Source organism: Saccopteryx bilineata, chromosome 10 (genome assembly GCF_036850765.1).
Source record: "Saccopteryx bilineata isolate mSacBil1 chromosome 10, mSacBil1_pri_phased_curated, whole genome shotgun sequence".
NCBI classification, from domain to species: Eukaryota; Metazoa; Chordata; class Mammalia; order Chiroptera; family Emballonuridae; genus Saccopteryx; species Saccopteryx bilineata.
Window position 1 is genome coordinate 51,057,455 of NC_089499.1, and position 14,396 is coordinate 51,071,850.

A 14,396-nucleotide genomic window follows, 5' to 3' on the forward strand; every position below is an offset into this window, starting at 1 on the left:
CTCGAAACACTTGGTTCTTTATGTTTTCCCGCTGGGCCTGTATTGACTTTTTAGACTCTTTAAGGTTCAAATCGGTACTCAAGCTTCTCCCGTTACCCATGAGCTCTCGCTTTTGACTCTTGAGTTTCTTGTCCCCTTTGCCGTTTTCATTCCCCATAGTTATGCAATGGTGCAGCCTGGTCGCAGGTTGGAAACCATATTTGGAAAAGGCAAGACAGAGGAGACCTTCGTTCCTTCCGTCTCTGCTACCCGTTCTATCTCCGAGCCCCTCCTATGGCCAGCCCCTCGGGCTCGGCAGGACTAGCCGCCTGACCGAAAACCGGCTGCCGAGTCCCACCCTCCAGCTCCGGCTGTTCCCTAGGGTACACCCGAGGCATACCCCTCACCCCACCTGCAGTAAGCTAGCTGGAGGCTAGCAAACCCTTCCCTGCAAGCCACTGTAGGCTCGCCCTTGCTCTTCTCCGCCCCCGCGTCAACTGCAAGGGACCTGCTCAGAGCCAGTTCCGGGTGGTTGATCCACCAACCGGAACTCCCCGCCCCCTTTCGCGGCCCGGGGGCCGTAGATGACCGGAGTGAGGAGGTAGAGGGGCAGGGGCCGCGTTAGGGGGTCCCGAGAGGACCGGGACCTTGAAGGTGGGGCATTGGGGCGACCCACGGGTGGGATCAACCGTTAAGCAGTCCCACTTCTTCTATGCCAGGCACTGAATTGGGCTCTTGACAAGCATCATCTCTTAATCCTCAGAACATCCCGGGGAGGTAGGTGCTATTGTTACCCCATTCTACAGATTCAGACTGATTTATTATGGGGCAACAGACTTCTTTTGTCCTCATTTTAGATATGGCAAAACCGAGACTCCAGAAGGTCAAAAACATTATCAGTGTCACATAAATAGAGAATGGTAAACCGTGGGTTTGGACCCAAGTAGGTCTGGCTTACCAGCCACATTCTTAACCATTATCAGGGACAAAGGTGGGAAGGGGTGAGAATAGAAGGCTCGGAGGCACAAGGAACTTCCAAACATGGACACTGTAAGAATAGGATGCTTGGACCTCAGAGGGTCAGCATAACCCAGGAGAAGTAGACTAAAAGGGAAGAGCTTCAGGAAGACAGAGCATAGTATATCATGCTGGTGAGGGAGCAGAATCTCAGAACTACCTGTGTTCAGATTGTACCTTGTCAATGAGCATGTGCACATCCTTACAGAGTATTAGTTTCCTTATTGTAAAATGGAGATCACCATGGTCCTCTCACAGGGCTGGGTGAGGAATTCATTGAGAAGCTGGTAAAATGTCTGCACTGTGCTTGTTGCACAAGGTGCTCTGTGACTAAGAGCTGTGCCATCAATTTTGTCAATAGGGTACTAAAGCCTGGCTCTCTCTTTGAGGCTCTCCAAAGATGGAAGGAGGCCTTGGACTTTTCTTGTGCCATTTTATCTCCCATCAATGGCCCTCTCCTCTCCAGCTCCACAGGGTCCTGTATCCTGGGCCATGAGTGAGCTGAAGGACTGCCCCTTGCAGTTCCACGACTTCAAGTCTGTGGACCACCTGAAAGTTTGTCCACGCTACACGGCAGTGCTAGCCCGCTCAGAGGATGATGGCATCGGCATCGAGGAGCTGGACACTCTGCAGCTGGAGCTTGAGACCCTGCTTTCCTCTGCTAGCCGGCGCCTGCGAGTATTGGAGGCTGAAACCCAGGTGATACCCTACTTAGGGGACATCACCAGGGATGGATTGTGACAGTTTATGGATGGGTCATTGAGTTAGCCTCATCTGCTAAGGCCCGGAGTACAGAAGGTTAGACGGGGAGAGAGAAGAACTCAAATTGGGCTTGTGTGATATGCAGGAACATGCGTGATCCTCATAAATTATAAGATAATTCACTAAGCATTTATTGACATTCCACCACTGCCAATCTCCATTATGTTATGGGTACTATACAAATCACTAGAAAGAGGTAATTAGGACAATACTGGCTTTCAGGGAGTTTACCAACTAAAAGGAGGGGAGGTCAGACAAGTGTCAGGTGTTTTTTTGTTTGTTTGTTTCTTGAGACCATACAATCCACTTTTTAATTTTATATATGAATCAGGCCTATGACCATTGACTGATAGATAGAACCTGGCCTCAGTGTCAGGTGTTTTGTTACTATTAGGACTAAGAGGATTGGAATGAGGAGACTTGCTTTTGAATCCTGGTCTAAGCACTTGCTACTGTTGCTGTTTCCTAGCAATGTGACTTTGGGAAAGTTACATCCTATTTCTGAGCTTCAGTTCCCTATCTATAAACTGGGCTGAAAAATAAGACCTACCTCAGAGCTTTTGTGAGGATTAATAAGGATTTTTTTTTTTTTTTTTTTTTTTGGTAAAGGCTCAGCTCAATATCTAAAAGTAAGTCAGCATTTCAAATGTTAATTATTGGTATTACTCTGATTATTTCTATTCATCGCACACACATCCCCTGAGGCCTGTGTGCCAGATGCTATGCCAGATTCTGGGGAATAGAGCTGGTTAAGCTGAGCTTCCTGGTCTCCAGTAGTTTTAATCTAGTTGAAAAGACAAAGTACGCTGTTCATTTTAGTATGACCATCCAGCACAATTGGGCCTACAGTGTAGGTGTAAAGTGCCAGAAACTTATAAAGGAAGAAGATGCCGTTTCAACTGGACCTCAAAGGATGAATGGAGCCAATTTATGGGCCCTAGAAATTCACCGAAGCTTTTTGAGTAGGGCTGTGGCACAACCCGTTGCAATTTAGCATCTAAAAAGATGAATAACATGTGGAGAAGGCTTCCCACTGAAGTGAAGGTTTGCTGAGGTACTTGCTTGTCTTTTCCAAAAAGTTACCACCAGCTTATTTCCCCAGAGCTAGCCATGTTCTGGGGTCATTTGTTTGGCCTTGCTACTCAGTTCTGCAGAGGTGAATAAGAGTACAGACAAATGCATGATATGATTAGAAGTATATGAATAAAATTTTGTGAGATGAGTCCAGAAAATGAGCCGAATTTGAAGGATAGTAGGAGTTTGCTAAATAAAAAAGGGATAGGGAAAGATCTTGGCACTTCCTTAAGTTCTAGATCCTAATTCTTCAGGCAGAAAGAGTTGTCCTGTATCTTTTCTTCTCCCTCTCAGTGACAGTCTCTGAATTTCAGATCCTCACTGACTGGCAGGATAAGAAAGGTGACCGACGATTCCTGAAGCTGGGTCGAGACCATGAGCTTGGGGCCCCCCCCAAACATGGGAAGCCCAAGAAGCAGAAACTGGAAGGGAAGGCAGGGCACGGACCAGGCCCTGGCCCAGGGCGACCTAAGTCCAAAAACCTCCAGCCCAAGATCCAGGAATACGAATTCACTGATGACCCAATTGATGTGCCGCGGATCCCCAAGAATGATGCCCCCAACAGGTTCTGGACCAGAGAAGATAGAGGGGCATTGGGATTTGGGAAGTGGAAACAGTGGAGAGGCCTCTGGCAGTGGAGAGGTGGGGCATGGGATACCCACTTAGGATCTGCTTCTCCCTGCAGGTTCTGGGCTTCGGTGGAACCCTACTGTGCTGATATCACCAGCGAAGAAGTGCGCACACTAGAGGAGCTATTGAAACCCCCAGAAGATGAAGCTGAACATTACAAGGTAGAAACCCTGAGCCTCAGTAGACATGGTGGAGAACAGAAGGGCTAGGAGGTACCTCAGAATCAAAGATCCCAAAGCCATATATCATTTTCCTTCCCTTTCCTACCCTGCCCAGTCTCCTGTCTGTCCCATTAACCCACCCAGACACTCAATCTGTCTCAGCTTTCTCCTTGCATCGTCTTCCTTCTACTCTGTTCATATGGTTACCACATCCTAAGGCATTGACTTCAGTGAAGCTCTCCCTTGTCCCATATCTCCATCCTCTCTGCTTAAGTTCAAGACTTCCAATAGCTTTTACCCAAACAGCCTCTTAAAACTTTCAGCCTCCAGAGGAGATTTTTCTTCTTTAACATGTAAAAGTTTATTTTCTTTGATGATGAAAGTGAAACAGATTCCACTAAAGAAAGTGTAAATAGAAAATAGAAGTGTTGGGGGAACTCTCCTATAGGTCTACTGTCATGTTCAGATATGACATGGCCCTGCTCCCAGTCTTCTCCTGGCTCCCATTAACCACAGGATTGAGTCCAAATATCTCAGTCCTTAGTGGCACAGACCCAGTGCCCCTCTCTAGTTTCCTTGGCTGCTCCTTCTTTTCACTGCTGCATTTACCAGCTCCACCAAGCACCTTACCCTTACTGCAGGCCCATGACACGGTCTTTGCTGGGCTCTGGGCCTTTGCACATGCTATTCTTCTCTTGGCAAACAGACTCACCTTCAAACCCTGAACTTGTGTTACTTCCACCAAAATGCCTTTGCAGACTCCTCCAACAGAAAGTTGGTATCTTTTTGGGCTGCCACAGACCTTGATCTACCTCTGTCACTTGTCTGAATTTTTTTTTTTTTTTTTTTTTGTATTTTTCTGAAGCTGGAAATGGGGAGAGACAGTCAGACAGACTCCCGCATGCACTCGACCGGGCTCCACCCGGCACGCCCACCAGGGGCGACGCTCTGCCCACCAGGGGGCAATGCTCTTCCCCTCCGGGGCGTCACTCTGCTGCGACCAGAGCCACTCTAGCGCCTGGGGCAGAGGCCAAGGAGCCATCCCCAGCGCCCGGGCCATCTTTGCTCCAGTGGAGCCTTGGCTGCGGGAGGGGAAGAGAGAGACAGAGAGGAACAGGGGGGGGGGGGGGGGTGGAGAAGCAAATGGGCACTTCTCCTATGTGCCCTGGCCGGGAATTGAACCCGGGTCCCCCGCATGCCAGGCCGACGCTCTACCACTGAGCCAACTGGCCAGGGCCACTTATCTGAATTTTTTAAAACTTTATTTGAAAAAAATAATCCACATGGGCAGTAATAAATTCAAGCAATACAAAAGAGAATTTCTTCTCCTGACCCTAACCCTCTAGAGACAAGAACTAGGACCTGAGATTGTCCACGTACATGCAACATTCTGTACCTTGTTCTTAGAAATAGCTCCATGTTGGCTTCTGTGTGTGTTTTAGTTCTTTATATACCTGTTTCCCTTACTAGACCGAATGTGGAGATTTTATCTCCTTTGTCTCTCTTTACCAATACCAGGCACAGGCCTCTGCCCTGAGCTAGGTACTTGGGAGGCAGGTGAATTAAAGAAGAAATGAATGAAGAACATGTGTTTAGCTCTTTGAGCCTATGGGATCTCTTTTACAGATCCCACCCTTGGGAAAGCACTACTCCCAACGCTGGGCCCAGGAGGACCTGCTGGAGGAGCAGAAGGACGGTGCCCGGGCAGCAGCTGTGGCTGACAAGAAGAAAGGCCTCATGGGGCCACTGACCGAACTGGACACTAAAGGTAGGCCCCTCACCTCACTGCCTCCCCCAGGAAAGGACTTGAGTTCCCAGAACTTAAGCCTAGTTATCCACCACTTTTCTGCCTACTGCAGATGTAGATGCCCTGCTGAAGAAGTCTGAGGCCCAGCATGAGCAGCCGGAAGATGGGTGCCCATTTGGTGCCCTGACACAGCGCCTTCTACAGGCCTTGGTGGAGGTGAGCACCCCAATCCAAAATAGCAATCACGTTTACTTTCTGTTTTAATGTTTTATTTCCTATTTTATTAAAATATATGTTTAGAAAAGTATATTGATCATGAAATTATAGCTTGATAACTTTTTACAAATGAGCATATTGTATAATAAAATATTATTAGTATCCTAGAAGCTCCTCTCATGAGTCTCTAACCTCCCACAAAGGTAGCCACTACTTCACAGTTACTTCTTTTCTCAACTTTATTTTATTGATTTTATAGAGAGAGGAAAGCAGAGGGAGAGACAGAAACAATCCATTCCTGTATGTACCCTAATCAGAGAGAGGCCAAACCAGCAACCTCTGCATATTGGGACGACACCCCAACCGAGCCATCCAGCAAGGGCCACAGTCACTTTCCTTGCATTTTGGCTAAGGGCTGAGCCCTGTGCAAATGGCTTTGCACACATCATGTTGGAGGCAAGGACAGTGGTTAGCCCCATGTTACATACAAGAAAATTAAAACTCAAAAAAACATACTGTTTGGCTGAGGTCACACAACTAATACATAGAAGCAAGACTCAAACTCTAGGTTCACCCTGGCTGGATAGCTCAGGTGGTTAGAGTGTTGTCCTAATACACCAAAGTTGTCGGTTCATTTTCCAGTCAGAGCACATATAAGAATCAACGCAGCCTGACTAGGCGGTGGTGCAGTGGATAGAGCATTGGACTGGGATGCCGAGGACCCAGATTCAAGACCCCGAGGTCGCCAGCTTGAGCGCGGGCTCACCTGGTTTAAGCAAAGCTCACCAGCATGGACCCAAGGTCGCTGGCTCGAGCAAGGAGTTACTTGGTCTGCTGAAGGCCCACGGTCAAGACACATATGAGAAAGCAATTAATGAACAACTAAGGTGTCGCAATGAAAAACTAATAATTGATGCTTCTCATCTCTCTCCGTTCCTGTCTGTCTGTCCCTATCTATCCCTCTCTCTGACTCTCTCTCTGTCTCTGTAAAAAAACAAAAAAACAAAAAAAACCACATAAATAAGTGGAACAACAAATCTCTCTCTCTCTCTCCTTTCTCTCTTTCTCTCTCTGTCTCTCCCCCCCCCTTCCTCTCTCTCTAAAATCAATAAATTTTTTTAAACAAAAAAAAATAAACTTCAGGTTCAGGAACCCTTTCCTCATGCTCTCTGTCTAACCTTAGGCACATACTCCCTTCACCTTATTGAGCCTCAGTTTCCTCTCTGGCCCAGACACAATAGTGTATTTCTCTCTCATGTAACAGTTTAGGGCACATGCTATCTGTTGGCTTGGGTGAGGGTGGGAGTCTCTGCCCCACGTCATTAGAGAGGCACACCAGCTATGGTAGCATTACCATATTAAACATGCATTCTGCACAAGTTCACTCTGGGTGTGATGTCACTCAAAGCCCACAGAAAAAGCTAGGAGTGGCCTGACCTGTGGTGGCGCAATGGATAAAGCGTCGACCTGGAAATGCTGAGGTCGCCAGTTCGAAACCCTGGGCTTTCCTGGTCAAGGCACATATGGGAGTTGATGCTTCCTGCTCCTCCTCCCCTTCTCTCTTTCCTCTCTCTCTCTCCCCCCCCTTTCTAAAAAAAAATATGAACCAAAAAAAAAGAAAAGAAAAGAAAAAGCTAGGAGTGGATGTAGATGCTAGTGGGCCATGACTGGCTGTGGCTTTTATGTCTTCTGATCACTTTCCACTGGAGAGAATTTATCAGGTGAGCATTCCTGACTGCAAGGGAGTTGGTAAGTGTAATGTATATGGGCAGCAGTAAGCCTGGCTGCTGTGGAAGAAAGGCAGGAATGGCTTTTGGACAGCTAGCAGCCTCTGCCACAGTGTACCTGGTACATTGTATAAACCTTATTTAATAAACTGTAGCTGTTCTCATTACTGTCATTGAGTGCTCTCTTCACTCTTCCGCGCTTCCTTCTTCCTTCTTTTGGAACCAATACAAAAAACGGATTTCTAAAATGATCAAAGCTTTTTAGAGGCTGGAAAGGCTCTCCTGGACTGGGTAGGATGGGAAAGAATATTACTAGTCTGTGAAGACTATCTAAGTCAGAGGGGAGCAGGAAAATGAAAATACTGCAGCTCTTTCTCCTTCCACCCCATTTATCTGGTTTTCTAGGAAAATATTATTTCCCCTATGGAGGACTCTCCTATTCCTGACATGTCTGGGAAAGAATCGGGGGCTGACGGGGCAAGCACCTCTCCCCGAAATCAGAACAAGCCCTTCAGGTGAGTGACATCCAATCCACAACCCACAGTCTGGCCCCTGCCTTTGTTGACTTCTGACCATCCTGACATGGGGAGGTCTTAATTAATAGAGAGGCCAAGGGCAGTTTGAGAAAGCCCAGTGAAAGTTTCAAATATGCATACTGGCCCAGCATTCCAGCACGCACAGTCTTAGCACAGGATCATTCATCGTAGCAACTTTCCTACTGTAAACAACCTAAATGTCCAATTGAAGTTTAGTGGTTGGCTAAATTGTCATAACTCTATATGATAAAATAGCTTGCAAGCATTAATCATATTAGAGAAATGTAGTTAATTGACATGGAAAGATGTAAACAATACAGTGCTGAGTGAGGAAAACATCAGCTGTAGCACAATTCAGATGGTGATCCTTTTTTATTTAAGATATATTTTAAAGTATATTCATAGGGATAAAAACTAATGATCTATAAAAAAAGGCTGGAAATAATATAACAATATCTGGAATATATAAAACAGTAGTATGGTCCAAAAATATTAAATGGAAAATTCCAGCAATAAAATTGTTCAATTGTGTGCTGTTCTGAGTAGCATGATAAAATCCATGCCACCTGAAATCATATGCCATCCATTTTGTCTGGAATGTGAATCACCCCTTTGTCCAGCTTGTCCATACTGTCCTCTATCCACCTGTTTCATGTAGTAGCCAGCCATCTTAGTTATCAACTGGTTATCAGATAGAGACCATATTCACATAACTTTTTTTTCCTTCTTTTCCAGGTAAGAGGAAGGAAGATAGACAGACTTCTCTGTATGCACCCCTACCAGGATCCACCTGGCAACCCCCATCTGGGGCTAATGCTCTGCCCATTTGGGGGCATGCTCACAACTGAGCCATCCTCAGTGCCTAGGGCAGATGCATTCAAACCAATCAAGCCATGGCTGCTGAAGGGGAAGAGAGAGAGAGAGAGAGAGGGAGAGAGAGAGAGAGAGTGTGTGTGAGAGGAGGGGGAGGGGTAGAGAAGCGGATGATTGCTTCTCCTGTGTGCCCTGACTGGGAATTAAACCCAGGACATCCACATACTGGTCCAATGCTCTACCACTGAGCCAACTGGCCAAAGCCATATTCATGTAACTTTTATTACAATACATTGTTATAATTGTCCCGTTTTATTAGTTATTATTAATCTTACTGTGCCTAATTTGTAAATTAAATGTTATAAGTATTTTAAAAAACAGTATATATAGAGTTCTGTACTATCTATGGTTTCAGGCAGCCACTTGGGGAGGGGTCTTAGAACGTATCCCTCTCTGATAAGGGAGGACTACTGTGTATGTATGTATGATAACATATAAAATATATGTTCATTATATATGATTTATTTTGGCAGTAGATATATGTTGTGTTTGAAACAAGACCAGATTTGTCTCTTTATTTTTATGTCTACATACCTATAGAAGGGTGCCCAAAGAGAAAGGAAGGGATTCACTAACCTTAGAGACCTTGAGGGGGTTTCCCCTCCAAGCTGGCCCTTCAACTGAGGGCTACCTTCCCCTGCAGTGTGCCACATACCAAGTCCTTGGAGAGCCGCATCAAGGAGGAGCTGATTGCCCAGGGCCTGCTGGAGTCTGAGGACCGCCCTGCAGAGGACTCAGAGGATGAGGTCCTCGCAGAGCTGCGCAAACGGCAGGCTGAGCTGAAGGCTCTCAGCGCTCACAACCGCACCAAGAAGCATGACCTGCTGAGGTGAGAGTGTAGACAGGATGTATGGGCCAGGGATTGGCCAACAAGGCCTTGGTACTGCTTGTCGCCTTGTGGGGGCTTTACAACAGGCTTCCCAAACTTGGCCGCACTTCTAAATCACTTGGAGAGCCTTGAAAAAATTGTTAATGCCACACACAAACCCACAGATTATGTCTCGGATAGATTCTAATCCTGCAGTCTAGGACTCAGGCATCTGTGATTTATTCATTTACTTATAATTATGGTGAAAAACATGTAATATAAAATTGACCCTCTAAACCAGGGGTCTCAAACTCGCGGCCCACGGGCCGCATGCGGCCCGCTGAACAATTTTGTGCGGCCCGCAGACTAATCCATGGGCTTACTTAATTTTATCCAAAATATTTTGAACTTCGTGGATTAGTCTGCGGGCCGCACAAAATTGTTCGGCGGGTCGCGAGTTTGAGACCCCTGCTCTAAACCATTTTTAAGTGTACAGTTCAGTGGTAGTAACTGTATTCATGTTGTTGTGTGATTTTTTTAAAATCTTTTCATGCTTAGTCTCTCTGTTCTCCAAAGTTTTTTTTATGAAAAATTTCATGTGTAATCTGGCGGAACAGTACACTGCACACCAATATACTCTCCACCTAGATTTATCAACTGTTAACATTCTGTTCAATATCTGTGATTGTTTTGGCCTTTCATCTGAAATTACCCAGTGTTTTAAGACCAGTTCTTTAAGGAATTGGTCACAATGTCATTCATTTTATATTGACTCTTTTTTTTTCTTAAATTTTTTTTTATTTTATTTCTTCATTTTAGAGGAGGGAGAGAGAGAGAGAGAGAGAGAGAGAGAGAGAGAGAGAGAGGAGAGAGGGAGACAGGGGGGAGGAGCAGGAAGCATCAACTCCCATATGTGCCTTGACCAGGCAAGCTCAGGGTTTCGAACCGGCGACCTCAGCATTTCCAGGTCGACGCTTTATCCACTGTGCCACCACAGGTCAGGCTTTATATTGACTCTTATTCTGCATTGGTCGCTACAAGGATATAGGTAACATCTGGAAGGAGATCATGGTAGCCGGTGCCTTTTATTGGGGAGATAGAGAAGCAGCCCACCTAAGTCTTCTTCTCACAGGCAGGTGCTATCTCTTTGCCTCACAAAGCTCCAGCAGGGCAGGGCACACTCACTCATTTGGCCAACTCTACCTCTTAAACGTTTGGATAGCAAGAGAGGCAGAGCGGAGGGTTTGCAGTCTCCAAGTGGATGATAAGTAAAGATGTGCACCATTAAGAGGAGAGGTAGTTGCTGACAAGCTGCTAGGGTGTTTAAGAATAGGGTGTTATGAGTGCCTACTGTGTACCGGGGGCTTTATATACAACCTTATACTTAATCTCAATTCCAGGGGAAGGTGGTATTTCTTCCCTGTTTAGCAAATGAGGAAATAAAGGCCTACTGAAGATAGTGCCTTGCTGAAGGTCACACAGCCAATAAATAGCCAAGCTGTGACTTGAGCCCAAGGCTGAATCCAAAGTCTTTTTCTAATTCCCTCTCAAGGGTAAGAAGAGGAAAATACAGATGAAAGAAATGCTGAGAAAGGGAGGGGGAGGGGGAGGGGGAGCGAAGCAGGGATGTGTGGATATAGAAGTAATGGGCAGTGAAGAAACTAGCTTGGGGCTATTAGAAGTCCAGAGTGCAGCCCTTAGTCCTGACTAGGACCAGCTGGAGAGTCTTAAGGTATTTTCTGCCCTGAGCAGCAGCCTCCCCTTCTGGAAAATTACCAGGTTGGAGTAGATCTGATCTCAAAGCAACCTTCCATCTCCACCATTAATGGGATTTATTAAGTTGGATTTCATTCAGAAGGGTTGGTTTGGCATCTCAACCATCTCCAGTGGAACTCCCTTGATCCTTAGGTTCCTCTGAAATTTGGATACTAAAGTAAGCAGGTCTTCTGCTGGCACCAGAACACCTTTAAAAGATTTTTGGGAGCCTGCCTGCCTTGATTCATATCTTCTACTCACTGGTTGTGGGATTTTTTTTTTTTTAATTTATTTTTTACAGAGACAGAGTGAGTCAGAGAGAGGGATAGACAGGGACAGACAGGAACGGAGAGAGATGAGAAGCATCAATCATTAGTTTTTCATTGTGCGTTGCAACACCTTAGTTGTTCATTGATTGCTTTCTCATACGTGCCTTGACCGTGGGCCTTCAGTAGACCGAGTAACCCCTTGCTCGAGCCAGAGACCTTGGGTTCAAGCTGGTGGGCCTTTGCTCAAACCAGATGAGCCCGCGCTCAAGCTGGCAACTTCGGGGTCTCGAACCTGGGTCCTCTGCATCCCAGTCCCACGCTTTATCCACTGCTCCACCGCCTGGTCAGGCTAGTTGTGGGATCTTGAGGCATTTGTTACCCTTCTTGAGCTTCAGTTTCATCACTGGTAACGTAGGATTAATAGTACCTACCTCACAGGGTTGTTATGAGGATTAACTGAGCTAATATATTTGAAGAGCTTAAGAGTATCTAGCATGTAGGAACTTATAAATGCAGTTCAGTAACTTTGCTTTTTGGCCTGAAACCTTCAACAGGAATGCCTGGGGTGGTGGGTAGACTCAGTCTAGAAGAGGGAGGGGCCCCACTCTGGAGGTGGGCTTCCCATAACACCTGGCTTGCTGGTCCACAGGCTGGCAAAGGAGGAGGTGAGCCGGCAGGAGCTGAGGCAGCGGGTCCGCATGGCAGACAATGAGGTAATGGATGCCTTCCGCAAGATCATGGCTGCCCGGCAAAAGAAGCGGACTCCCACCAAAAAGGAGAAGGATCAGGCCTGGAAGACTCTGAAGGAGCGTGAGAGCATCCTAAAGCTGCTGGATGGGTAACCCTCACCCTTGCCTCAGTCTCCCTCCCCCTGGCCTGGGGGAGGAAGTGAGGGAGGCCCACTTCCTTCTTTGGGCTGCTGGAAGCCTCAGCCTATAGCTGACTGTCAGTTGTCACATGGCAGCAGTCTCTAAAGGACTATGGTCTTTCCCTATCATCTTTGGCCTAGCTCTCTACAGCCAGGACACGGGAGGCCCTGCTGGGCTGGCCTGGGGCCCAGTCTATGCATAGTCCCCAAGATGAGGGAGACAATATTTCTGGGCCTTCCTTTTCCCGCTCTTTACCATCCCCCCTCCCCCACCCCTACTTATCTACCCTTCCCCCTCAAGGACTTCTCCTTTGTGGTTTTGTAAAGTTCAAACTTAAGAATAAAGTGACTGCTGTGTTTTTTTTAAAAAGCATCCAGAATCTTTGAATGTCTTTTATTGTGGGGTAGAAAGTTACTGGTATGGATGGCAAAAATTCAGGAGGGCATGCTTGGTGGCTCTTGCCAATGGGCCACTTACTCATAAAGCAATTAGGAAGTACATTCTGAGGATACTTGTGGCTGCAGGGAACAACACCTCCAGCTCAAAAGTGTATTAACAACAAGGAAATAATGTTGGCTAAAGGCTTGATGATCCTGAGGCAGTATGACCTCCAAGGTTGGCTAATCCACCAATTCAACAGGGCCATCAAAGGTCCAGGTGCCTCCCCTGTCCTCCCTGATGTCAGCTTTCACCTAAAGTGGGTTCTCCTCCAGCTGTTTGGTGGCAGCCAGTAGCAGTCAACAGAGGCCAAATGCTTCCTCATTTACAGTAAGCACAAGAGAAGACAGGAAGGAGCTGGCTGGCTTCCATGGCCCACCCAAAAGAGCAAGAAGCCTTTTCCAGATACCCTTATGTCTTGCCTAAGCTAAGTCTCACACACCCATTCCTGAATCAACCACTGTGACAAGGAATGACTCTAATGGGTTTAAACTGGTGAGTTTTTGCTTGCTTTCTAAGCCCAAGGCAATGGGGAGAGATGGTGGAACCAAACAAAAATCTGAGAAAAGGGTGGTGGATGTTGGATAGGCCAGCAACAGTGACTCTTCCATAACCCAGGCAGGAAGCTAGGTCTGGGAAATACAGATGAATAAATGAGTTTTTGTCCCTTCTTCAAATTGAGAATATTTGCAATTTACTGTGGGAAGGTTAAGGTCCACATGGGGGAGGGAAAGGGGAGCTTCTCTGAGTAGATGACCTATGAACTAAGCCATAAAAATAAGGATGGTGCCTGACCAGGCGGTGGCACAATGGATAGAGCATCCGCCTGAGATGCTGAGGACTGAGGTTCAAAACCCCAAGGTCTCCAGCTTGAGCTTGGGGTTCTCCAGCTTGAGCATGGGGTCACTATGAGTTGATGCTTCTCATTTCTCTTCCTTTCTGTTTCTTGCACTTAAAAAAAAAGTGTATTTTCACCCTGGTTGGGGAGCTCAGTTGGTTAGAGCATTGTCCTGATATGCCAAGGTTGCTGGTTCAATCCTTGATCAGGGCACATATAAGAATTAACCAATGAATGCATAAATAAGTGGAACTTCTCTCTCTCCCTTCTCTCTCTTTACAATCAATAAATTAAAATAAAAGTGAATTGTGGCAAAAAGGGTGGACTAGGGTCCTAAAAGAGAGAGAACAGCATGAGGCCCTGCCTCCCACTAAGGTGCAGGGCCTAGCTGCTGCAGTTTTTCAGTGACTCTTTGACCCCAGGTTGTTTATAGCCTTCTAAAAGAGAAAAGACACCACACTTAATTTCATTGAATGAAGTGTTCAGTAAATATTAGCTCTGTACCAGGCACTATTCTAAACTCATTAAATTACTGAATCTTCTCAACTACCCCATATGGTAGGTGCTAACAACATTTTAGGTTACATACCTTGCTAGGTCAAACAATTGATACATGGTTGAGCCAAGATTCAAACTCAGTCCATCTGACTTGCAGACAAAGGCTCTTTATTGCACAACTCATTCCCTACAGCTATGT

At 46.3% G+C, this 14,396-nt stretch overlaps 1 protein-coding gene across 2 annotated transcripts; it reads left to right on the top strand.

Annotated features, from left to right (window-relative positions):
- Window positions 1-6: 6 nt before the first annotated feature.
- On the top strand, window positions 7-12,789 carry TADA3 (transcriptional adaptor 3). 2 transcript variants are annotated; one of them, XM_066245948.1, is made up of 10 exons: window positions 7-362; window positions 699-756; window positions 1,463-1,695; window positions 3,147-3,397; window positions 3,518-3,623; window positions 5,250-5,391; window positions 5,483-5,586; window positions 7,719-7,828; window positions 9,366-9,551; window positions 12,204-12,789. In XM_066245948.1, exons 1-10 carry the CDS (start codon window positions 162-164, stop codon window positions 12,394-12,396), a joined length of 1,584 nt encoding a protein of 527 aa, XP_066102045.1. In that variant the 5' UTR covers window positions 7-161; the 3' UTR covers window positions 12,397-12,789. The 2 variants fall into 2 exon arrangements, with proteins under 2 accessions (XP_066102045.1, XP_066102046.1); XM_066245949.1 differs by having other exon boundaries at window positions 220-580.
- The last annotated feature ends 1,607 nt before the right edge of the window (window positions 12,790-14,396 follow it).

Bases quoted from the DNA above. Each gene is read 5' to 3' on its own strand.
- TADA3 (XM_066245948.1), top strand. From the start codon at position 162: ATGCAATGGTGCAGCCTGGTCGCAGGTTGGAAACCATATTTGGAAAAG. The intron at 363-698 runs GTACACCCGAGG...CTTCTATGCCAG, and splicing joins AGCTCCGGCTGTTCCCTAGG to GCACTGAATTGGGCTCTTGA. The intron at 3,398-3,517 runs GTTCTGGACCAG...TTCTCCCTGCAG, and splicing joins AAGAATGATGCCCCCAACAG to GTTCTGGGCTTCGGTGGAAC.